At 48.2% G+C, this 23932-nt stretch overlaps 1 protein-coding gene across 1 annotated transcript; it reads right to left on the bottom strand.

Annotated features, from left to right (window-relative positions):
* Nucleotides 1–625: 625 nt before the first annotated feature.
* LOC121026866 (pancreatic lipase-related protein 2-like) lies at nt 626–23428 on the bottom strand. The gene is made up of 13 exons (XM_040469675.1): nt 23182–23428; nt 22853–22901; nt 20285–20439; nt 18482–18607; nt 15672–15806; nt 14859–14970; nt 13253–13372; nt 11936–12055; nt 9111–9229; nt 7050–7179; nt 4531–4642; nt 3240–3407; nt 626–742 (listed from the first exon to the last, which is right to left on the bottom strand). Exons 2-13 carry the CDS (start codon nt 22899–22901, stop codon nt 679–681), a joined length of 1410 nt encoding a protein of 469 aa, XP_040325609.1. The 5' UTR covers nt 23182–23428; the 3' UTR covers nt 626–678.
* Between the last annotated feature and the right edge of the window lie 504 nt (nt 23429–23932).

Here is a 23932-nt window from a genome sequence, read left to right as displayed (position 1 = left end):
GAATAATATCTAATTTATTGATAATGCAAAAAGCCAAGTTAGAATGGTGTCTATTGTATCCAACCAGTTGTTTGAAACACAAAGGGTGGGGGTGGGGCTGGGGCTGCCTATGTGAGGGGAGGCACACGTGGGTACATGTAGAATATTTCTGGAAAAAGACTGTGCTTGTCTCTGGGAAGGGGAACCAGAGACTTGGAGGGTGAGGGTGGACAGAGACATAGCTTGTGTAAGAATACTCTTCTAGATCTTTTGCATTTTGTACCATGTGCACGTATTAATTTATTTTAAGCCCCTTTCCCACCAGGCTTTAATCTAGATAATAATTGCCCTGAGTTACTCCTGCTATAGGCCGCTCCTGCCTGGGGTCTGCTTCCTACCCCGGGATGTTAAAAGCTGGGTGGGCACCACGTGGGAACAATGATGACCTTACCAAATGGGACAGAAATTCATTGTCGAAGCAAAGGAAATACATTAGAACAGGCCACACAAAGTGCCCTGAAAGACAGAGATGGTGGCAGAGGGGGGCCCGGGGGGACTTTTCAGGCATTCCCTCCCGTCCCACAAATCATTTCCGAAATATGACCCCGGAATACGGCGGGTGTCAAATGAACACCTCAACACCAAACCGAGGGCGTTAAAGAATTTATTTCTGCAAAGATATAAGAGAGTACCACGTTTTTAACAAGCGTAAAGAGACTGTAAAACGTCTTCTGACACTGTGTCGTTGCTACAAAAATTATACCTGCGGAGGAAAACATTTTCAGCATGAGGATCATTTGCTGGTGGAAACGTGACCCCAGATGAGTAAACAGCAGCTAGCCAGCCCCCTGAAATTCAGATCCCTTGACTGGAAGGGCCTGCTCTACCAAGGTGAGTTCAGGGGATTCTTTCTAAGCAAAACCACTCAGAGAACATCCTCCACCCCTCTGGCTTCTTAATGAGCTGAGAGTGAATCAGCTGCGTCAGACCCAGGATTTTTTTTTTTTTCTTTTTTTGTTGAAACCAAGAGAGTCTCTGATGGGCCTGGCAATGCACTCCCAGGGGCACCCTAGCCTGCCCAGAGAAGACTTTCCCTGCAGAGTCAAGATCATGGACGTTCTTCATATGCGGCTTCTGGGAATATAAAATGTGGCAGCCTCTCCAGAAAAAGGGTCTGGCAGTTTCTCTAAAAGTTAAACCTAAAGTTATCACATGACCTAGCAATTCCGCTCCTATATACCCAAGAGAAATGAAAGCATGTGTCCACATGAAAACTTGTATACAAGCAGCATTATTCATAATAGCCCCAAGGTGGAAATAACCCAAATGTCCATCAACTGATTAATGGATAAACAAAATGTGGTGATATAATATTATTTAGAAATAAAAAGGAATGAAGTACAGACACATGTGACAACATAGATGGGTCTTGAAAACATGATGCTGAGTGAAAGAAGCCAGTCACAAAGGACTACGTATTATATGATTCCATTTCTACGAAATGTCCAGAGCAGGAAAATCAATAGAGATAGAAAGGAGACTGGTGGCTGCCTAGGGCTAGGCAAAGGGACAGGGAGATTAGTGGGTGACGGCTAATGGGTATGGGGTTTCCTTTTGGGGTAATGAAATATTCTAAAATTGATCACATGATGATTGTACAACTCTGTGAATATGTCAAAAAAGTCATTAAAGGGGCGCCTGGGTGGCTCCATCGGTTAAGCGTCCGACTTTGGCTCAGGTCATGATCTCACAGTTGGTGAGTTCAAGCCCTGCGTCTGGCTCTGTGCTGACAGCTCAGAGCCTGAAGCCTGCTTCACATTCTGTGTCTCCCTCTCTCTCTGCCCCTTCCTTGCTCATGCTCTCTCTCTGTCTCAAAAATAAATAAACATCAAAAAAATTTTTTTTAAAAGTCATTAAATTATATACTTCTCAAGGGTGAATTGTACAGTATGGGAATGATATCTCAATAAAGATATTAAAAAAAATGATCGTGAAGGATTGTCACTCCTGAGCGGTGAAGCCTGGTCAGGTTGGGGCAGCCACCCAGCCATGAGATGCAGGGCACTTCCTGGGTCCTCTGGCCCTTGAGGTGTCTCAAACGAGTTCTGTGAATCTCTGTATCTTACTCTCCTCATCTCAAAATGAGAGCAGTCGAGAGGTGGTATCTAAGCTTCCTTCAGACTCTAACATCCTACTATTTTATGATGCTCTTCTTTGAAGATGGCTTTCTTTCATTCTGTATTTAAATGTTTTTTAGGGGCGCCTGGGTGGCTCAGTCGGTAGAGCATCTGACTTTGGCTCGAGTCATGATCTCACGGTTTGTGAGTTTGAGCCCCGTGTCGGGCTCTGTGCTGACAGCTCAGAGCCTGGTGCCTGTTCAGATTCTCTGTCTGTCTTGTGCTCTCTCTCTCTCTCTCTCTCAAAAATAAATAAACATAAAAAATTTTTTTAAATATTTTTAAGTTTATTTATTTTGAGAGTGAGCATGAGTGGGGGAGGGGCAGAGAGAGCAGGAGAGAGAGAATCTAAATTAGGCTCAGTGTGGACTGTCCGTGTGGAGCCCAATGCATGGATCGATTGTGAGATCATGACCCGAGCTGAAATCAAGAGTACATCGCTACATCGCCTGAGCTACTCAGGCGCCCCTTTCGATATTTTAAACACCGTTAGGTCCTCTCCCAGCACCCCCTACCAAATAAGATTCTGTTCCCTTGAATAAGAAGAGATTGCTACTGTGATCCTAACCCACTCCCTATCCTTTCCATGACACAGTCTCCAAGCAAACCAATTCACGTTGTGAACAGCACCCCAACTGGAATTAACTTAGTGATTTCTTACAAGTTCTGCCCAGGCGTTTTTCTCATTGTTTGAGATAAAACAGTTTCATATTGGCCTGTTTCTCAAATCTATGCCTTATAACTAACTGATGCCTTGCTCCTGCCAAGTTGAATTTGGCCTGAGGAAAATGATATTTGATTTTTCAAAGCGAATCAGATGGATAGATGGGGGAGTTGAGATGAATAATTGGGTAGATAATGGATGGATGGCTGGATGGCTGGTCAGAAGGATAAAGAAGCAGATGACTGGATACATGGCCGTTGGATACATGGATGGGTGAATGGTTAAGCAGATGGACAGAAAGGGATGAACAGATAGGTAGATGGTTATTTAGATGGGTAGGTGGGTCACTGGATGGACGGATGGATAGATTGACAAGTAAATATAGATAATACAACGTATGTGGAATAAGAGATACGCACTCAGTCCCATTTTCACCGCTTTGCACCGTGATTTGCGAAGCCCCCAGCTTGGGCCGGATCAGATTGATCACATGGTTGTTCCAGAGGAACTTAACCTTCTGGATTTTTCCAACATTGATGTCCACGTCAATGTCACGCATATGACTTGCATGTGGTTGGAGGGATCCTCTGAAAGCACAGACATAAAATGTTGCATCAGCTGGATATACGAATCCATAGGATGATGGCAATCTATCATTTCTCCAAACGATGGCTGCTGTTGTTGGTTTTCTGCAAATACCTTGAATGACTTCGTGTACATCCAGCGGCTGCTAAAACACAACTGTATTTGTGACGAACACATCTTCAGAAAATACAGGACCAGAGATTTGTACTGTCTTAATTTGTCCTTAGGGGAAATCAAGCATTTGGGGAAGCATATTTACCCTATGATTATACTACAGGACTAACTAATCCAATGTCATATGTTTAAATTTTTTTTTTTTCAACGTTTATTTATTTTTGGGACAGAGAGAGACAGAGCATGAACGGGGGAGGAGCAGAGAGAGAGGGAGACACAGAATCGGAAACAGGCTCCAGGCTCTGAGCCATCAGCCCAGAGCCCGATGCGGGGCTCGAACTCACGGACCGCGAGATCGTGACCTGGCTGAAGTCGGACGCTTAACCGACTGCGCCACCCAGGCGCCTCAACCAATGTCATATGTTTAAAGATGTACGTGGTTCCACAGAGGTCTTCTGTTAGGATTTCATATGGAGCAGAGAAAGTTGTCGAAGAACTTTCACTTCACATGAAAAGCGTTATGTAAAAGTTAGTACAAAAACCAGAACGTGGTTTTGTAGCACAGTTACGCATTCATATAACACCTAGTTGCCAAGCACCTCCTATGCCCAGCAGAAGCTAGGTGCTGAGGTTACCAGAGCAACAAGAAGCTTGATATGTATGTATGTGTGGGGGGTGGAGAGGGTATGTGTTGGGAGGAGTCGCCACATAAACGGGCCTTTGAAGAATTTGATAACCATTAAACCTAAGTCAGAAAGCAATGACTGACATTGCAAAAGCAGTTAGTACATATCTCCTTTTAAAGAGTCAATTCCCTCTCTCTGGGCCTCACTTTTCTCATCTGTAAAATGGGATGATTGGATTAGGTGCTAATATTTTCCCGCAGCAACGACACTCTAGGATTCACTGGTTCTGTATAATAGATGGCCAGATTTACAAAGTTTATACCCGATATCTTAGGAATAGTCTTTTATGAAAAGTAGGACCACTTCACTTTACTGTCGAACTTACTTGAAGATTTCATATTGTTTTGAGTTCCCGTTACTTCCATACAAAGCAACCCTGAAGTACCCGCTTGTTTTCCGTTTTCCAGCCAGTGTGACCGACACCCTATGTCTCCAACCTGTCCAAAGACATACAATCAGTTCAATGAATTCATCTTGTTAGGAAAAAAATCACCCCATGGAAGCCTTCTTGCTCCAAGCTCTGAATCTCCCCCAGGATGCGAGGTAAGGGGGGAAGGTGACAGTGGTTTCTTTCATTGAAGTTGGAGTCCCAGAAACTCAGATTCTAGGTGGAGGTGAGCGATGCAGGGGGAAGAAAATATTGTTCAGCACAATCTCCTGCCAATACAGCAAGGCACACGCCCTGATGGATGAGAGACAGCCTCTTACTGCACGTGTGTGCCCGAAGTTCACATCATTACACAGAAAGGCCATCCGGACACGGAGATGTTTGCACCATTGGGATAAATCACCGGCTCCTCTCCTCTCGTTATTCACTATTTTCACACGCAATGAACTATTTTAATTTTTTGAAAATTTAACAAAAATCCCCAAATCTTCATCAGGACCCCATCTACCTGCCCTCCGTCTCAAGTTTGTCCTTGAGATAACCATGTTGATGTCTATACTTAATCAAGTCCAGGGGTTCTCAATCAGGGGTGATTTTGCACCTCTGGGGACGTTTGGCAATGTCTGGACACACTATGAGTTGTCACACCAGGAGAGGGGGCTGCTGATGGCATCTAGCGGCCAAGGATCTGCTAAATATCTTGTAATGCATTACAGCCCCCACCCCCACACCGACAAATGATCCAGCCCAAAATGTCAGTACTGCTGAGGTAGAGAAACCCTAATCTGGAGCTTTCCCTGAGCATTCATACATACATGGGTAAGTTTATAAAAGAATATCTAGGCTTTTTTCCCCTTCCACAAATAGAATGCACAGTTATTCTCTATTGTCTCCACCCGTCTTCACCTCAGACAGATTTACCACCCTCTTCTGTCCTGCTCTGTGTTCTGGAAGGCCACCCCCACCAGGGATCTCTGCTACTGGCTTTCTATTGAGTTCAGCCAATAAGAGACTTGTTCAGGAGATCAGGAAGCAGGAGGAAAGGATGGAACCATCTCTCATGCTCCCCTGCGGCCTCCTACTGTATACCAGATGTCCGGTGGTAACTCCCTGTCTCTGTGATAGCCCGATTCCAGGACCCCACAGCCACCAGATTCTGGGCGCCTCAGCACCCCTTGTTTGTTCCTTTAACCCCGCCCACACCCCTCAGAGTGGATCCTTCAAACAAGTCTCTTCATCTGAACCACTTCGATGAGTTCTCTCTCCTGTTGGGACCCTGGCTGACTCATGTTGTATTTCATTTGTTGTATTGATACGTGTCATTTGCCACTCGCATTTTTCACTTACTATGCTTTAGAGGATCTCTCTCTTCGGTACATAGAGCTCTCTCCTTGCTTTTATTTATTTATTTATTTTAAATGTTTATTTTTAATTCATTTTGAGAGAGAGAGAGAGAGAGAGAGAGCATGGGCAGGGGAAGAGCAGAAAGAAAGAAGAATCTCAAGCGGGCTCCATGCGGTCAGCGCAGAGAACCCAACTTGGGGTTCCATCTCATGAACCATGAGACCATGACCTGAGTGGATATCAAGAGTTGGACGCTCAACCGACTGATCTACTCAGGCGCCCCTCTTTTTGCTTTTCATGGTTAAATATAGTACTTGGTTGTTTACCAGTTGGTGGGCATCTAGGTTTCTCATCACTAAACTTTTAGCATTAAATACAATGCTGCAGTGAACATCTCTGAGCACACCTTCTTATGCAAGCGTTTTCCTAGGGTACGCCTGAGAAAGAGAATGACTGGGTTGAAGGAATATGCACATGAGACTTTATAGATACTTCCAAGCTGTTATCTTTCCTAAGTTTTGTGAGGATTACATGAGATGCTACCTGTGGAAAGTGTTTTGTAAAGTGCTGTATAATTATTTTTTAATTTATAACTCCCTTGGAAAGCAACTGCTATTCAGCCACCCTGTGTTATTACTTATAACAAATGAATCTTGACGATTTCACCATCTTGTACTTTTTTTTTGGTGAGAAGCTGGGCAAAATAACAACACAAACATAGCATGTGTGTGTGCATACATGTGTGTGTGCATATGCATGCATGATTGTGTAGGGTACTCCTATGACCGATCATCACAGGCGTGACCTCTTGACTTACAGTGATTTTGCCCCACACGATCATCTTCTGTTAATTGATTCATGCTTTTTGCCACCAGGGTGGGTGAGCACATGACCAGCCTGTGCCAATCATTGTACTTCATTCCATTGATCAGAATTATTGGCTATGGGGGTAAACAAGAGGAGAGACAATGCCATTCTACTGTCCTTCTGTTACACCTAAGCTGGCTGGAGTTGAGTTTCTGGCCGTTGCTAGCAGGGGTCCTGACTAATTAGGCTGCTCCACCTTTCCAAATTATTTGCAAGAGTTTTAAAAGAGTAAAATGGAAACTTACGCGTAAAGTTACCACTGTCTCCTGTGTTCAGGAAAAAGGTCTGTCCCACAGCTCTGGTTTTCCCCTGAAATTGGTCAGCATAGTGCCCCATTTGGGGGCATCCTTCAGGTGGACAAGGGAAACAGTTACCCTAGTGAAAAAACATAATTTGTTTGTTCATGCTGGGCTTTGACTCACTCACTCTTTCTAGAAAGCAAGTAATCCATCTTCCAACCCATCCTTGTATTTATCTACATGCACACACCCATCCCCCATCCATCCTCTCACCTACCCATCCAACCATCCATCTACCCATTCATTTCCCCTCCATCCTCTCATCTATCCACCCATTCACCTATCCATCCGCCCATCCTTCCACTCCTCCACCAACACGCATGCATCCATCTACTCATACATCCATGCATTCATCCTCCGAGTCACGCACAGAACTGTGTGAAGCCCTGCTGTGCACCCAAAGAAGTACCCAGAAAACCCGGAGTAGAGTTGGGAAGACAAGTCATATCCATGAAGCAATAATGTTAAAATATGGACGGGAACTGACAGACATCTTCCAGGAGGAGTAAATGGGACACATAAGTTATTCAAAAGAGCAGAGGAAGAGAAGATCTGTGACCATCTTCATTCGAATGCGTGTTACGTAACTGATCCCTGTTTGACGTTCCCCACATGGTAGCTCATCAGTTGGGCCTGGAGGAGGTGGTGTGCTCTGTTCAGATCAGACTAACGTTTTCTGCTACAGTGTCACCGGTCCTTGTTCTTTGCCCTCGCCACATCCATCGTCCATGGTGTGCAGAGCGATCCCGCACTTTGGAAAGCATTAAGACAAGTGCTGGAGGGGGTGGATACTATTACCCATGCCCTAACAGGAACCAGCACAGCCAGAGCTGCATAATAGATCCTCACACAGTCCTTCTGACGTTAGTTCAACCCAAGATGGTTAATTTTTCAAAATTAACTTTGACAGGAACGCATGTGAGTGTAAATATATTTTTACATTTACTTTGGAGAAAAAGGCATTTTGGAACTTCAAACTTTTGCAACCGCAGAATACTAACTGATTCAGGGAAGCAGCACACGCCTTCACGCCGGCTTGCTGCTGCAGAATTAATATCACCTCACAGAGCACTTGGGGACACGGTACTTCTATGATGGGTAAATCTGGCAGACTTTTTTTTTTTAAACCTTAAACAAGTAATCAAACTGTCAGTCCTCAAATAATGAGACGAAGTGCCACTAAATAAATGCCAGTGCCTCCGGTTGTGACACACTGAGGAGTCGAGAGCGCTCAGTGAAATCACGAAGAGATAACCAGACGAGTCGAGATTGTGGGATATTCTGCCGAACACTCAGCCTGGAATCTTCATGACGGTCAATGTCTTGAAAGACCAGTGAAAGATGCAGAGCTTTTCTGGATTAAAGGAGACTCAAAAATAAATAAATAAATAAATGCAATGGAAGAAAAAGAAGGGAAGAAAGGAAGGGAAGGAAAGGGGCAGGGAGGAGAAGAAAGTGAGGGAGGCAGGGAAGGGGGGAGAATGAAAGAAAGAAACAGACAGCTCTGGAGGACATGATTTGGATATTTGGAATTTGAATATGGGCCATATTTTAGAAAATATTAGTGTATCAATTTAACAACTTCTTGCATGTTGTTCTGTAGGAGAATGATCTTGTTCTCAGGAGATGGATGTTGAAGTATTTCTGAGCAGAGTCCTAATGTCTTGAGTTTGCTCTTACATAATTTAGAAAAAAAAAAAAAAACTATACGTATACATACATAGAAAGAGTTAACAATCGGTGCATGTAGGTGATGGGTGTACGGGTATTCATGTACTCTTCTTTTGACTTCTGTGTAGATTGGGAATTTTCCAGAATAAAAAGCTGGGATCTAGGGAAGACCCAGCAGGCAGGTCCCCTCCTGCCCACCCTGTCCCCGGGAGAGGAAGATTCTGTGAGGTTCAGCATTCCAGAACCTCCTCCCATTAGTCATGAGGTTACAGTTCCGCTCTGTTCCAAGTCACAGGGACAAAACCTGTCCTCCCCCCAGCCCCGGGGGTGACCTACCTCCTGAAAGTCATTGTAGGAGGCACATGGGTAGCCCAGGAAGCCGTCGGGGCTGGTGATGCTGCTTGAGTAATACTTATAGCTTCTTAGGTGATTGCACGCCACAAAGTCTCGGGTTCCTGAGGAAGCAAAGGCCATGGGAGCCCACAGGAGACATTTCACTTTTGAAGCCTGAACTGTTCCGACTGAGCAGAAACCCCTCCTTCCACATTTCACAGATGGGTGTCAGGGCGCCCTGACTTTGTGAAGTTTTTATCACTGACTTTGCCATACTTAGGGGCAAGTAGGAAATCTGGGGACTTGTTTAGGAATGGTGGTTGGCCAGAGTGGCTTTCCTCTCCTCACCCCTGTGTCCATTTGCCAAGAAGGTCCTACTCAAGGGCCAGCAAGTGTTGGGGAGTGACAGGTGCTAATGAGCACATTTGCTAAATCTTCTGGGGGCCCGGGCAGGGAACATAAAGAAATGATGAGGGCTGGGGGTCATGCAGGGGGCAGTGAGAAATGTGTATGCAGAGACAGAGACAGAGACAGAGACAGAGACAGAGACAGAGAGAATAGCAACGGTCTTTAAAGGGATCCTACACAGCCCGGCCACTTGTATGGTAAAGGCCCAGACTACTTGTTCCGATTTTTCATGAGAAGCCAGCATCCTGACTTTTACATGGAAACCTTTCCATGCTTAAATGATAGCAGTATATTCCCAGTTTTAAGATAGTCACTGTGGGGGCGCCTGGGTGGCTCAGCAGTGGGCTAAGCGTCCGACTTCAGCTCAGGTAATGATCTCATAGTCGGGGAGTTCGAGCCCTGCGTCGGGCCCTGGGCTGACAGCTCAGGGCCTGGAGCCTGCTTCGGATTCTGTGTCTCCCTCTCTCTCTGCCCCTTCCCTGCTCGCACTCTGTCTCTCTCAAAAATAGACAAACATTAAAAAAAATTTTAAATAGTCACTGTGAGGACCAATCACATACGGCTGTGGGTTGCATTCTGCCCGCTGGCCAGGCCGCAATTTTTGAACTCTGGACACCCTGGGCAGGCCTCTCGTGTGAAGCAAGCTTATTTGTGCCTTTGGTCCCAGGTTGAGAAATTCTTTCTTACAATTCCAGGCACAAGGTAAAAGCAGTGGACAGTAAGATTAATGGGGCCTTTGGCCACTCTTCTACCTATTTTATTTTATTTTATTTTATTTTACTTTATTTATTAGAGAGAGAACAAGCAGTAGAGGGAGAAAGAGAGAGAGAGAGAGAATATTTTAAGCAGGCCCAACGTGGGGCTCACTCTCATGACCCTAAGATCATGACCTGAGCTGAAATCAAGAGTCAGATGCTTAACCGACGGAGCCACCCAGGCACCCCTCACTGCGTTTTATTTATCATCTTTTTCTTTCAACCAAAGTCTTCTTGTTTGGAAAATCGTTTTTTCACTTCTCCAAAACTTTTGATGAACAGAGACACCAGACATAGCTGGGGGTCACTTTGGGAGGGCTCCTGGAGAAAGGCACATCGCCCCTTTGTGTCTGGGAAGCAGTGACGGGGTTAGCCCCCCAGGAGCTCTGGGCTCTCCACGCCCAGAAACTTTCTGCAGAAACTGGTTCAGTGTGGCCCACAACACTCATTACCAGACAACAGAACCTGTTTCAGACTTCATTGCTTCTTTCACCCCAAACTGTTGCCCTGGGATCCCATCAGAGGGGAACAAGAAGACTTACCTGTTCCTCCGCCCTGCGCCTGGGGGACTCAGGGTTCCATACAATAGACACACGCTCCAGTGTTCCTGGACTTATTCACTCGACATTGCCTCTTTCATTAAGCCTGGGCTCCTATTATTTGTGGCCTGCCGGTCACTTCTGGGAGCGAGCAGCCCTTAGTCACTTCTGGGAGGGGGCAGCCCTTGCTGTGACTCTCCGGGAGGCTGTCCCTAGAGTTGGCCGGTGCAGAGCCGAGAGGGAGTTAAAGCACCGTTTACTGGCAGTGGATGCTGGCTGTGGCTTCAGCAATCAGGTCGAGGATTATAAAAACGCCGCCGAAGGTCACTGAGCTCAGCAGAACAGACAGCGCTGGGTGCTTGCTTTCGGCTACATCCTGGTGGGTCAGGGAATGCCCCTGACACAGTCCCTGGCGTCCTGGCCCCAGGAACTCCCGGCTCAGACAAACAGATACTAAAATGAAATGACCACAGACTCAGAGCCTCCACTCTCAGGAGGCCAGTAAAGCCTGGTCTCAGGGGTGGGTGACAGGAATAGCCAAAGACCAGAACAAGGGCAGCTAACACAGATGATGCCTTAGGCCACCTAATGTTAAGGGTCCTGAGCCTGTCCTCTTAGATGAACGGAAACCCACGCAAGGCTCTTCCCCCAGGCCCTGGGCCTCATGCTACAAGCACCTGCTCCCCGAACCCTCAGAGCACGCCCCTGCTTTGTCTTCCTGCTAGCTCTTTTCTGGGCCTAGAACCTGACCACAGCACACGGCAAGGAAGCCTAAGCCCTTCAGACCTTTGCGTACACCCAGCTTCTTCAAGGAACAGGCACGGAGGCCAGAGCCCGAGCTGGGTATTAGGCAGCGTGCGGGTCCCTCCAAGTCTCAGCATCCTGACAAGGGGGAGATGGTCCAGGACGGGGCAGGAGGTCCGGGCTTTGCAGCCAGAAATTGGGCTCAAATCCAGGGTGGTCTTGGGCAAGCTTTATAACTTTACTGACTCAGTTTCCTTGTCTGTAAAACGGGGCTAATCAGAGTAAAGACCTCATGACATGGTTGTGCAAATGCCCGGCCCAGACCACGCACCGTTTCTCCCCACCAGGAACAGCTGCTGTCTTGCTTTCCTCACTCACGTACCTTCCCATAGTCCATTTATGTCAACGATGGTTGAAAGGGCATTTTTGTGACATCCAGGCATTTGCTTTCCTCCATTTGGATAGAAATCCAGATGGCCCACCTTTTGGCTCATTCCAAAACCTGAAGTTGGAAGCAGAGGTGACCAGGGAGGTAAGTGGCCCCAACGTTAGGCTGTGGACACAGACAGTGTTCAATTCCTTCCAACTGCAGCCAGAACCTTCTTGGAAAATTCTCTCCCGGGTGTAGCCATCCTGTCTGTGGCTCTCCAGAAAGTGCTCAGAGATGGGCACTTGGTAAGACAAGAAGGGAGGAGAGCACATGGGAAGAGAGATGAGAGGGAAACTAGGCTCTGGGTGAGCGTGCTCACGTGTGTGTGTGTGTGTGTGTGTGTGTGTGTGTGTGTCTGTCTGTCTGTCTTGGGGAGACCCTGAACAATACTGACATGCCCTGGCACCACTATGTACCAGCAGATACATATCAAGACTGGTGCATTTTTATTACTATATTCATTTAAAACTTTTGACTTCTATGTTATATTGTTCTATTGAGACCACATGACATTATATTGCCATCTTGAGAGCCCAGCCCAATGGCTAGGAGTTTTGGTTTTTGAAGCACGCAGACCTGCGATCACAGCCTGATTGTACTTCTAGACTCCGTAAGGTTGGGCAATTACCTGACCGTGTCGAACCTCAGTTTCCTCAGCAACGAAATTGTAAATAGTAATACTCACTTTTTAGGTTGTTATGATTAATGAGCTAATGTGTAGAAAATGTTCAATGCAGTATATGGTACTCAATAAGCGATATAGTTATCCTTGAAAACATACTTCTATTGGCACGTTTCATAAGTGGTTGCATAGGAAAGTAATGAAAAAAGAACAAGGACTTGTGAAGGATTAGATAAAAGGTTATATTTAATCTCTAACAAAACACACTGCAACCAAAGCTTTGACAAAAGAAGTGAAAAAAAAAAAAAACAACCTTTGCATGTTGCAGGACAGGTCAAACGTCAATAGGAAATACATCTGTCACTCTGGATAGTGGCAGATCGGAAAGGACACAAGGTTTGAAGGCTAAGTGATAGCCTTCTAGGCTGCAGAAGTATCTTTTGTTTGACCTGGGGTGGCAAGCTGAACCCACTGGCAATGTACTGGCTGTTTACTCGTGGCTGGCACCCATTTTGACAGCTCGTGCCCGAGACATTCCTGCAGTTAACCATTTTGAATGCCACCCCTGCGGTATGTGTATGCGGGGGCTCCTGGACTTACTGTCATCAGGGATGGCTGGTCACCAAGAGGTTCAATGAGGAACTCACCTAGGAAAGGGATCATGGGAGCAGAGTCCGTGTGAATCACATCCACAAACATGGCATCCGATGGGTCCAGCCGAACCTCCTCAGGCGTGCCCTGGAAGCATGGCTCTGCTGGATCCAGTCCTGAAATGGGGGAGGTGGGCAGTGAGGCCACACTCTAGGACAAACCAAGATCTAAATCCTGTACCCACAAAATCCACGGGGATTCCTGGGCAGAGTCCCAGACCTCAGTAGCCGTGATGTGGGCAATTGGGTCTGTAGCTCTTGGTCTGCTTAGGAGAGAGAAGTTGAGACAGAAAGGCTAACAGTGGGGTCACTGACCGTCAAAGAACATCCAGAAGTCTCTGGTGCCCGGCTCCAAGCAGGATCTAGGTGGCCCCCTTGTTCCCTCATCGTCTTTACCCTTTTCACCCTCGCTTGTTACTGTTTGGTCCCTGCTCTCCAAGACTGCAAGCTCCTGGCCTTGCCCACCTCCACCCAGGCCCGGGTCCCCCAGCCCCACACTGTCTAGTCCTCTGTGGCTGCCTACACTAGCCCCAGCCTACTGCTCACCCTCCCCCCGCCCCATTCTCCCCTGAAAAATCTGTTCTCTCCAAGACGGGGCTCAAATACCACCTCCGCTCTGAAAACTTAGCCCCTTGTTTCTCAGCACACATCATCCACATTGTGCAGGATTATTTTGTGTTCTTTAATTCTGCTCTGAATTTTACTTGCCTACTGAATCGTCTGCCTCTCGGACTAGACTGTGGGTTTCCTGAAGTAGGCTGTGCCCAGTTCATCTTTGAAGAGAGGCAGGGTGGAAGCTGCTGGGCACCCAGGACTCAGTGACCCGTATTTAGCCCTGGTTCTGCTCAAGGGCAAATACCTGTCCTCTCTGAACTTCAGTTTCCTCATCTGGAAAGCAGGAATCACAACAACCTCTCTTACAGGGTTATTGTGAAAACCCCTTGAAATGATGTAAGAGAAAGGACTTTGCAAACCGAAAAATTCTACAGAAACACAAACTATATAACACCCTTATTTCTTATCCGATGCCAGCAGCGTCCTGAGCAAAGGAGCCATTCATTAAATGTTGAATGCAACTGTTTGCCAAAGTCACACACTGATTTGCTCGCACAAAATAAATAGCCGGCTGTGTCTGTCTTGTGTGCATTACTTTTGCTAAATGATTCATTCATTCATTCATTCATTCATTCAGTATTTACCGAGCACCTCCAACATGGCAAGTTTCAGATAGCCCCTTTCATTTTTTGCCCGTGCATGGCACAGCATACATACTTGTGGAACTGCTGAGTCAACGTTTAAAAAATCACTTATTACTATTATATTACTCTAGCAATAATAACCTTGAAGTCATGGGTTCAGTATGCTAATTCCTTTTTCTTTTTAAAAAATATAAGTGTATTTTTATTTACAATCGGGTGTTTTCTAATACACGTGAAAACACGGTCAGTTATTTTTTGATTCAAGTCGGGGCTCCACCGACAGTCCGTTCGGGTTCGGCCAGTCGGGGGCGCGCGGGGCCATGCGTGAACGCGCTCTGGTCTGGCCCCTCCCCCCTCCCCCCCCCCCCCCCGCCCTCCCCCAGTCGGGGCCGCGCGCTCCGCACCTGTGATCCTGCCCACGCGGCCGCCGAGCCTCCTGCCCGCTTCGGCCGCCGCGTGCGCGCCCAGGCTGTGGCCGATCAGGTGCACGTCCTCGGGGCCGTAGCCCAGCTCGATCTGCGGACGGATGCCGAGTCACGTCCCACCGGCGGGTGGGGATGCGCGCCGGCGCCCGGCACCGGGAAGGGGGGGGCGGGGGCAGGACCCGGGCTGGAAACTCCGTAGGAGCCACCCCGCACGATTCGGCCCCAGCGGTGCAACAGTGCTGACCAGCCGCCACCGCGTTAACTGCAGGCGGCCCTGGCGGGGACGGAGGTGCGGGGGTGGGGGGGGGCTGCTCCCACCCAGGCCCCACCGCTGGGCGCCCTCCCCTGGTCTCCTGCAGGAGATCGGCCTGTCTGGGAGAGCGTGGCTGGTGGGCCTGGCTCTGGGATTCTCCGGAATACACTTTCCAAAAGGCTGTAAGAGGCCTTCCCTCCTGGGGTGATTTTGAAGACACATCTAAGCTGAGAGTCGCTAGGCGACCCACTGTGCGCCGGGAATTCCCAGAACAGCCTGCGTGAAATAAACAGGCTTTATTTCCGAAGGGGAAACTGAGGCTCAGAGAGGTTAGTTTGCCTCGGGGCCCCTAAGTAGGAGTCTTCAGGACAATCCAGGAGAGAGGAAAGCTGTAGCTTCATCTTAGAAAACGCCCTTTTTGGGCTTCCAGGCCTGCCCCCCGGCCCAGGGGTCCTTAGGCTGCCTCTTAGGTCAAGGCGGTGCTAGCCTGTCCCCTCTCTGCCCGCCACCCACGGGATGTGGCCCAGGCAGGGTTTTACCAACAGCCGTTGTATTAAGAAAGCTATCTCTGCTCCCACAACCCGAATGTTGTGCACCGCTTGGGTATATTGTGTCTTTGCCCCACGTCTCCAGTCCACGCAGATGCAGTTCACCTTCTCCACTTGAAACATTTTCTGGGGAAGACAAGTTAAGAAGGAGAAACCAGTTTATTAACAGCCACCAGTTGTACACGCCAGAGATAGGAATTCACACCCGTCAAGTACCTACTTGTGCCAGAGCCTTAATATTCCTGACACTTGTCTTTTCACCACATCGCTATCAAATGGGTATACTTATCCCCACTTTAACAGATGTGGAAACTGAGGCCTGGAATGGATTAAATGACTTATAAGGTCTCATAGATACTTAGTGACACAGCCAGATCAAAAAGATCACTTACTAGATCAGGGATTAGTGAACTATTACCCCAGGGCCAAATTCACCTGCTTTTATAAATAAAGTTTTATTGGAACACAGCCACATACTTTGTTTACTTATTGTGTATCTCTGCTTCTGAGCTAAAAGAGGTGAGTTAAAACCATATGACCCAAATTGAACACAAATGCAAAAGTAATTGCTCCCTAGTTCTCCACAGGAAGCTTGTGGACCCCTACACCAGAGAGTTGAAGCCATGGGTGTGATGCTTGTATGTTCCCGACAATGCTTTGATGGGAGATCTAAGGTACTGAAGGACAAGTTTAATAAGAAAATTTAGACTGAGGTAGGATACAGCTTTCTTGGATATATGCATCTTTTATATCATGTGCTATGACCACAGTCTATTTGCCCAAGCACGGATACTGGTCCCTTGAGGGGGAAAAATAAATGTCAGAAAGGGCCACTCCATATACTTTGTTCATTTTGGAGTGCCCTGGACTGGAATTTGGTTTGAGGTGCGGAGGAGTTGGCTGGAGACTGGGGCATCATGGTGGATTGCTGTCGTAGACTCTAAGTCTAATGTTCTCTTTTGTCTTAGCAAAACAGCGGACACAGGATTAAAAAGAGAGATGGCTAATGTCCGGGAAAAAGACAAGAGCCACGAATAAGGGTCCTTGCCTCATATTTATTCAGATCAGAAGGCTTACAAACGTGATGGGCCTGCACAACGAGACAAAGAAACTGTGAACATTAATTTGAGGATGTGAAGGGGAAAAGGGGATTTTGAAGATATACAGTGTTTGGGGTTTGGGTCAATATAAAACAAATTGCAGGCACCGGGCAGATGGGTAGATGGTTGTTAACAGCAGACAGGAGGCACCCTGCCTGTTAATCTTTGCCAGCCTAGGGGATGAGACAGACAGGGGGAATAACCTCAGGGTTAACAAGACACCTTTTCTTTTGTTAACCATCTCTGCTCTGGGCCGCTTTGCCTGAAGCGCAGTTATCCAAAGTCCAGTTCACCAATTTACCTGCCCTGGCTCTATTCTCCTCTGAAAGTGGCTTTCTGTTGTAGTACTAAACTTGGGGTGCTTTCACCCTGAATATCTAATCTTGTCATTCCTATGTATCGGGCACCTTTGCGCCGATTCTATTTCAGGCCTTTGCCTCTCTCTATATATTTTGGGGGTTTCAGCACCCCCTCCCTATATGGGGGTGCCTTTGCACCTCCCTATTCTTGGCACCTTTGTGCCTCACTATTCTTGGCACCTTTGTGCCTCCCTTTTCTTGGAGTGCCAATCTGGTTACCCAAAGTCGGGTGTGAGCATTTTATGACTTTGTGTTTCTTTGCGCCTTGTTAACCCATTGGTGTAGACCCTGGGGATTCCTAAGCTGATCCCCCACAGATTGCGTCTACCTGACTCTTCCATCTCCAGGTCTACACAGTTTCCTTCTGGGACTCCAGGGGCATGTGTGAACCACCCCAATTCCAAGAGAAGAAGAGAGCCCTTGGACAGAAGCTGGTGAAGTTGGTCTCAGCGTAGACTAAGCCCCAGAGAACCATGGCCCTGGGCACCTTCTGCGGGCTAAATCTCTAGATACACAGGATTTTGGTGTTTTAAGGACAGGAGATCTGGTTTTGCATTTCCAAGCCTGGATTCAACTTTGGGCAAGTATTGAACTTCTTTATGCCTTAATTTGCTCATCTACAAAATGGAAACAATAACTATATCTTCCTCACAGTGTTGCTGGGAGGATTAAATGGGACAAGCACTGTGAAATGATTATACCTGCACAGTGTTAGGCTCATAGTAAATGCTCGGGAAATGGATGTTATGAATAATAATTCATTATTAATATTCATGATAACTTCAGAGCTGTGCTGTCTAGTATTATAGCCACTAGCCACATGTGGCTATTTAAAATCCATTAAAATCCCCCCAAATTTATTGAAATCCAATGACTTTAACATTCAGCTCTGTGGTCCTACTAGCCACATTTCAAATGCTCCATAGGCACAGGTAGCTAGTGGCTCTTGATTTGGATATTTCCATCAGCACAGAATGTTCTATTGAATCGCAAAGCTCTAGAAGGTAAAGTTAAGTGGTTTTATGTCACACAGGGATTTTCTATAAACCATCAAAGACAAATGTCAGGTAATTTGCTGTAGTCTCCACCTCTGGTACTTTCTGATTAGACTGTGGCTCTTTTCAGCCTCAAGAGGAGCTGGTTGTCTAGAAGTTGTTGAGTTGGGAGAACTTGACAATGGATGTCCTGAGAACCGAGGTTTTCCTTGGTTTTAGAAAGGACAGTTCTCTCCCTGAGTATTTCCTTTCCCAGTCTCAGGGATGTTGGAGCTGCAGTGTTTGAACCTAGCTGCTGGGTGCTCATCTCCTTACGGAGTGGCCAGGTGAGGAGGGTGGGCACCTACCTTGCACATGTCCAGCAGCCAGCTCTCTTCCCCCTTGTCTATGAAGCCATGGATGATGAAGCGTGTCTTGCGTTCCAGTTGGAAGTTTGAAGCCTCGACAGTGTCTAGATCAGTGGCAGTGATCAGCTGGTTTAATTACAAAAGAGGAGTTTGAATGTTGGCCTTTCCAACCCATGGAGCTGTTAGAGTCAGTTCCAATAAGACTGAGGTCATGGGTTCCGCTCCCATGAGATTGGGTCAGGCTAGAACAGGCCTTCCTGACCTGGGGTTGGAGTACAGAATCCAGAAAGTCCAAGTTCATGGACTTTCTGTTTTCATTAACCCCTAATTGACATCTAGCATTTCTGTTCATTATGAAGTCAGGCAACAAACTGTAGTAGTATTGACGTACTCTGTCACCAGTAGAAGTCACAGATATTTTCATGTTACAATCGTTACAGGTACCTTAAAATAATTTATCCTCATTGCTATTTTTTTACTTTTTATTTATTATTTATTCACCTTTGAGAGCCAGAGTGCAAGCAGGGGAGGAGCGGAGAGAGAGGGGGACACAGAATCTGAAGTGGGCTCCAGGCTGTGAGCTGTCAGCCCAGAGCCTGATGTGGGGCTCGAACCCACAAACTGTGAGATTGTGACCAGAGCCGAAGTCTGACACTTGATTGAGCCACCCAGGCACCCCTAGACTCATTACTATTTTAAATTACAGTAGTTCTTAGATGAGCTGCTAGATCTTGTTATTTAGTGAGATAATAAAGCAGCACATATTTATCGAGCATGTTCTGGTAACTGTTTTTCAATAGAGTTGGTGTCTTTTGTAATCCAATGCATTTCACTTTATGCATTTAAAAACTCATCCTGAGAAGGGGCCCTTAGGCTTCCCCGGATACGGAAGAGATCTCTGGCCTGGAAAAGATGAAAAACTCGTGGGCCAGAAATACCAGGCTTAAAGGGGGAGATTCAGCTCAAATGGAGCCTTCGGGGGCATCTCAAGGTCCTGAGACTTAAGAACAGATTTCCAAATGCCCTCAAGCCCCTTTCTACCGGACCCCATAGGCAAGATGCCCGAAGAAGGATCCCAAAATAAAAAACAGCACAATAGCCACGTGCAAGCAGACTCCCAGCTGGGAGCGCTGAGTCCCCTAGACTCCCACAGTGGGTGACCTCAGGGACCTATAGATAGACACCTGGCTCTTTAAACTCTGCCAGGGACTGGGGCTGTCAGCTGCTTGGATTGTCAGCAGGTTCTTCCTGATCACTGGTAATCACCCGAAGGAAGCCTGTCCTGCTTCCACCTGGCAGGCCTCCTGGGAACTAACGGGTGCTCTGAGGGTCCCCACCTTTTGTCCTTTGTGGTTAAGTATCCCTTCTTCCCCATCGGTCTTCCAGATCCTCAGGAAGGATTTATACTTCCCTACTTGTACTCCATTGAGGGGCCTCTCTCCCTCGACTGCCTGGTGCAGGAGAAAGACAGACTCTCCCATGGGTACACCAGGCCTGGGCTTCTCTACAAATGCCACTCATTCCCTCCCAGGGACAGGCTGCTGATGCCGGGAAGCCCCTCAATCCCTATGCACAAATGTTTGTGAATATGTTAGTTTCCGGACTGGGTGTCCGTAGATGTCATTAGATATGCATAGGGGGTTATGATCCTGAGAGCTGAGATGGCTCTAGGTCAAACATTGGTGCGGAAACATCATCTGGAAAGTTCCAAAGCAGTGCATTTTTCCTTAGACCACCATGTGAAGGCTCCACTGTGGGCACCCAAATCCACCCACCGGGCAGTGTTTCCACGCCCACTCTTACTTGGAAGTTGTTCGGATTTTCATTGGTGTACAGAAGAAAGCGGGTGTCAATGTCCTTGGGAGCCCAGGGAAATAACTTTAAAGGCCTCTGAAGGATCCCCGTCCATGGTTTTCCATCAGAAAAGCAGCCAAGATGTCCATAACAGATCTCTTTTCCTGGGGCAGGAAGAGCAGTGAGCAGTAGCAATGTCATCTCAGCTACACAAGAGGACTCTTCAGGGAGAACCCAGGCCTGATTATGGCCAGTGTTGGTCTTTATCTTTGCCAGTCATTGTTGCCCAAACTTTTGTGGTGATAAGAATCACCGGGGAACCGGGAGTGACTACGTGTGTCACATATACACAATCCCAGGCCCCTCCCTCAGAGATTCTGATTTAGAGGGTCTGGGGTGGGCTGCTGGAAACAACATGTTTAATGCTATTTAACCCTTATCATTAGGCCAGTTGGGGAATCACTGAGAATTCCCGGGAACCTTCTGCCTTAAAACTACTTCTTCCAGGAAACTCCCAGAAGGCCCTTGACATGTATGCATCAAGCATCAGCTATTTCTCAAGTGTGAAGCTGTTAATGCTTCTTAATTCACCTGGACGTCTCCATTACATCCAGCACCAGCCCGTGCATATGGTAGACATTTGTGGGTACTTGTCCAATTCACATGACTTCATGCTATCCTTTTACACACACCTTTGCCCCAGATTATTCTCTGCCATTTCAGATTTTCCCTATTGTTCCTTGGAAAGGTAGCTTTTTGCATCATCGTGTACACAGTAGGGGCTTAGTACATGCAACTGATGACCCAGATAACCACATCAAAATCTGAGGGTCCATTCTCCAGCCTACAACACAAACACTTCCCCAAGAAATTGTCACTGAGGGTGACCTAATGAAACCCAGAGGACTGCAGTGGGTCTCCCTCTTGGGTGCCAGAGACCACACTAGCACTTTACCAGTATTATCCCATTTAAGACTCAAGACAGCTCTGTGAGTTAAGGAATTTGTATTATTACATCCGTTTTACAGATGAGGAAACCAGAGCACAGAGACACAGAGTAAGCTGCCCAAGGTCACAGCTGGCGGTGGAGCCAGGGTTTGAACCTGCGAAGTTTAATTGGGAATAAAGCTAGGTGCTGAGGAGACAGAGATAGATCAGGTTCAAACCCTGCCCTGAGAGAGAGGAAATCTAACGGAGAAGGAGTAATTAATGATGGAGTGGAGTTCACTCTGGGAAGCCGAAACAGCCCTGGAGGAAGGGTGGCAAGAGACTAACGCTGGCCTGGCCGCAGGTGGTAAATGCACGAGCGTGGGGGCCAGGTTAGGACACTGGGGCTGTTAGGGGCAGGGTGGGGAAGTGCTGGGGGGCACTGAGCTGGTGAGTGGCTTGGGGGCTACGCTTCATGAAGGTGTTTGGCGGGGACTAGTGTAGGCGGCTCTGAGGAGGGAGAGCCTGAGGGAGGGGTGGAAATTAAGGCAAAGGTGGGAAGATGGGAGTAGGAGGTCGTGTCTGAGCCTGGTTTGGGACAAGTGAGTTTGAGGCATGGTGGGAGGCCCTGGAACTCAGGAGGGTGGGGAACCAGAGGCTGGGCAAAGGGGAAGCTCCGAGGCCAAGAACAAAGGGGGGTGCCTGGGAGTGACTTTTGGGGGATGCCCAAGTCTGGGGCAGGAGGAGGCAGCAGATCAGCAAAGGAGATCAGAGGAGCAGCCCCACCGACCCCAGACTCTGTTGTCGGGAGCCCAGTCTCACTCCAAGGCTAGGATGGAAGGGAAGTCCCAGAGTGGGGAGCTGGGGGCAAGGGGGAGGAGTCTGGATGCAGAAGAAAACCTCAGCAGGGATGCCAGGAGACGGCTCTTGCGAGAAGCATGCTCCAGCAGGGCTTGGGGGGGCCACGCCAGGTAGTGAGGGGTTCTGCCTGATGGGAGGAAGTGAGGCAGAGAGGGAGGCCCCGGGTGCACCTGTGAGGCACACCTGTGAGGAGGTGGGGGTGATGGGCAGTAAGCAGTCTGGAGGTCCCGGGGCTCTGGTGGCCAGGGAGGTTGTTTCTGTTTTAGGAGGCGTGGATCCTGGAATCCGTATCTGAATCTGGACAGAGGCCACAGGAGAGGGGCTGATCGGAGCTGGGGCGACAGAGACCCGGTAAGGAGAGAACGTGGGGGCCCCGGGCAAGAAGACGGGCTCATCGGGGTAGGCCTGGCAGCACAGAAGCTCTCAGGGGGACACATCCATGTAGCTTTAGTCTGCAGACATGCACTTGTCCACTCGAGGAACCGAGGGTGTGAGAGGCCAGCCGATATCGTCTCACCCTCCACCTGCTCCCTCTGCTGCACACCTCTCAGCCACTGGAGCCTTTGCAGGGAACAGGACCAAGCAGCCTGACTGCCCGGGGTCATCTGTGTCAGGCACATGGCCACAGAGTCAACACTCCCCAAATGATGGCCATGTTGCTTGTCTTGCAATAATGATAATGCTATTATTTACAGCGATGGTAACAATGATGGCAATGTCTCCAGCAGCCTCACCCCAGAGGCCAACCCAGTCGCTTTCTCCCCAAAGGGACGGTGACAGCATCCTCACCTCTGACTGTGGCCAGCAGGAGAAGTCCGATGGTCCAAGAAGGCAGCATCTAGGTAGACAAAAATATAGACACGCAGAGACACCCCTGCGCCCAGGGATGAGGCTGGCAGTCCCAGAGCCCGGACAGGGGAGGAAGCCTGGGGCACAGCCAGGGCCCATGACTCTCACCCTGAGGCTGACGCCTCCCCGCACCCAGGGCGTTGGGCAGCAATGCTCTAAGTCCGCGTCTCAGGGTGTTCCCACCGCAGCGGCTGTCCCCCCTTCTGGGCCATGTCCCTCTGGCAGCCCCAGCCCCCCGAGCCCCTGCCCACGCAGGAGCCGTGACTTACTATGTGGCAACCAGAGCTTCCTCTTACAGCCCAACAGGTCGGCCAGTGGCTTTTATACCCAGGTTGTATCCTTTGGACTCCTTAGAGGAGAGAATGGGGGAGGCGAGATAGTGCTCTGCACATGCGTGCTTGGAACTCAGGTTATCGTAAACACATACTGCCGCCCTGCCCAGAGCGCAGGCCTATTTGTAAAGTGGGATTCAAGGAGGGGGGCACCTGGGTGGCTCAGTCAGTTAAGTGTCCGACTTCAGCTCCAGTCACGATCTCATGATCTGTGAGTTCGAGCCCCGCATCAGGCTCTCTGCTGTCAGCCTGGAGCCCACGTCAGATCCTCTGTCCTCCCCGCTCTCTCTTCCCTTTCCAAGCTGTGCGTGCTCTCTCTCTCTCTCTCAAAAAGAAAACATTAAAAAAAAAAAAAAAATAATGGCGTGGGATTTGAGGAAAGGAAGACCAGAACTGGGGGCAGGAAAGGACTCTGTGATCTCACTTGACAGATTCAGTTGCCAACATCTGCGTTCCCCAAGCCACAGAGAAACACCAAGCTTGGAACCACAAACCCCAAGCCCATCTTGTGGCTCTGCAGTTCTTGCAGAGCGGTGTGGACGGGCGGACTGAACCCCTGCTGTTCAGTGGAAATGCCTGTTTATGAAGACACAGTCTCATTTACTCGGGGCTAGGGTAGGCGGGGAGCAGCCCTCCAGAGAACCTGGATAGAGAATAAAAATGCAGGCAATTCTGCTGACCAAGAAGC

The sequence above is a fragment of the Herpailurus yagouaroundi genome, unplaced genomic scaffold, assembly GCF_014898765.1.
Source record: "Herpailurus yagouaroundi ecotype Mexico unplaced genomic scaffold, PumYag 162576, whole genome shotgun sequence".
NCBI classification, from domain to species: domain Eukaryota; kingdom Metazoa; phylum Chordata; class Mammalia; order Carnivora; family Felidae; genus Herpailurus; species Herpailurus yagouaroundi.
This window is presented reverse-complemented; position numbering and strand designations above follow the sequence as displayed.

What these genes read in the sequence shown, in the direction of transcription:
- LOC121026866 (XM_040469675.1), bottom strand. Translation starts at nt 22,901, where the DNA reads ATGCTGCCTTCTTGGACCATCGGACTTCTCCTGCTGGCCACAGTCAGA. An exon ending in CCTACAATGACTTTCAGGAG is followed by an intron (nt 7,180 to 9,110) that starts GTAGGTCACCCC and finishes TTTTTTCACTAG; the next exon opens with GGTAACTGTTTCCCTTGTCC. An exon ending in AGCGGTGAAAATGGGACTGA is followed by an intron (nt 743 to 3,239) that starts GTGCGTATCTCT and finishes TTTCCTCCGCAG; the next exon opens with GTATAATTTTTGTAGCAACG.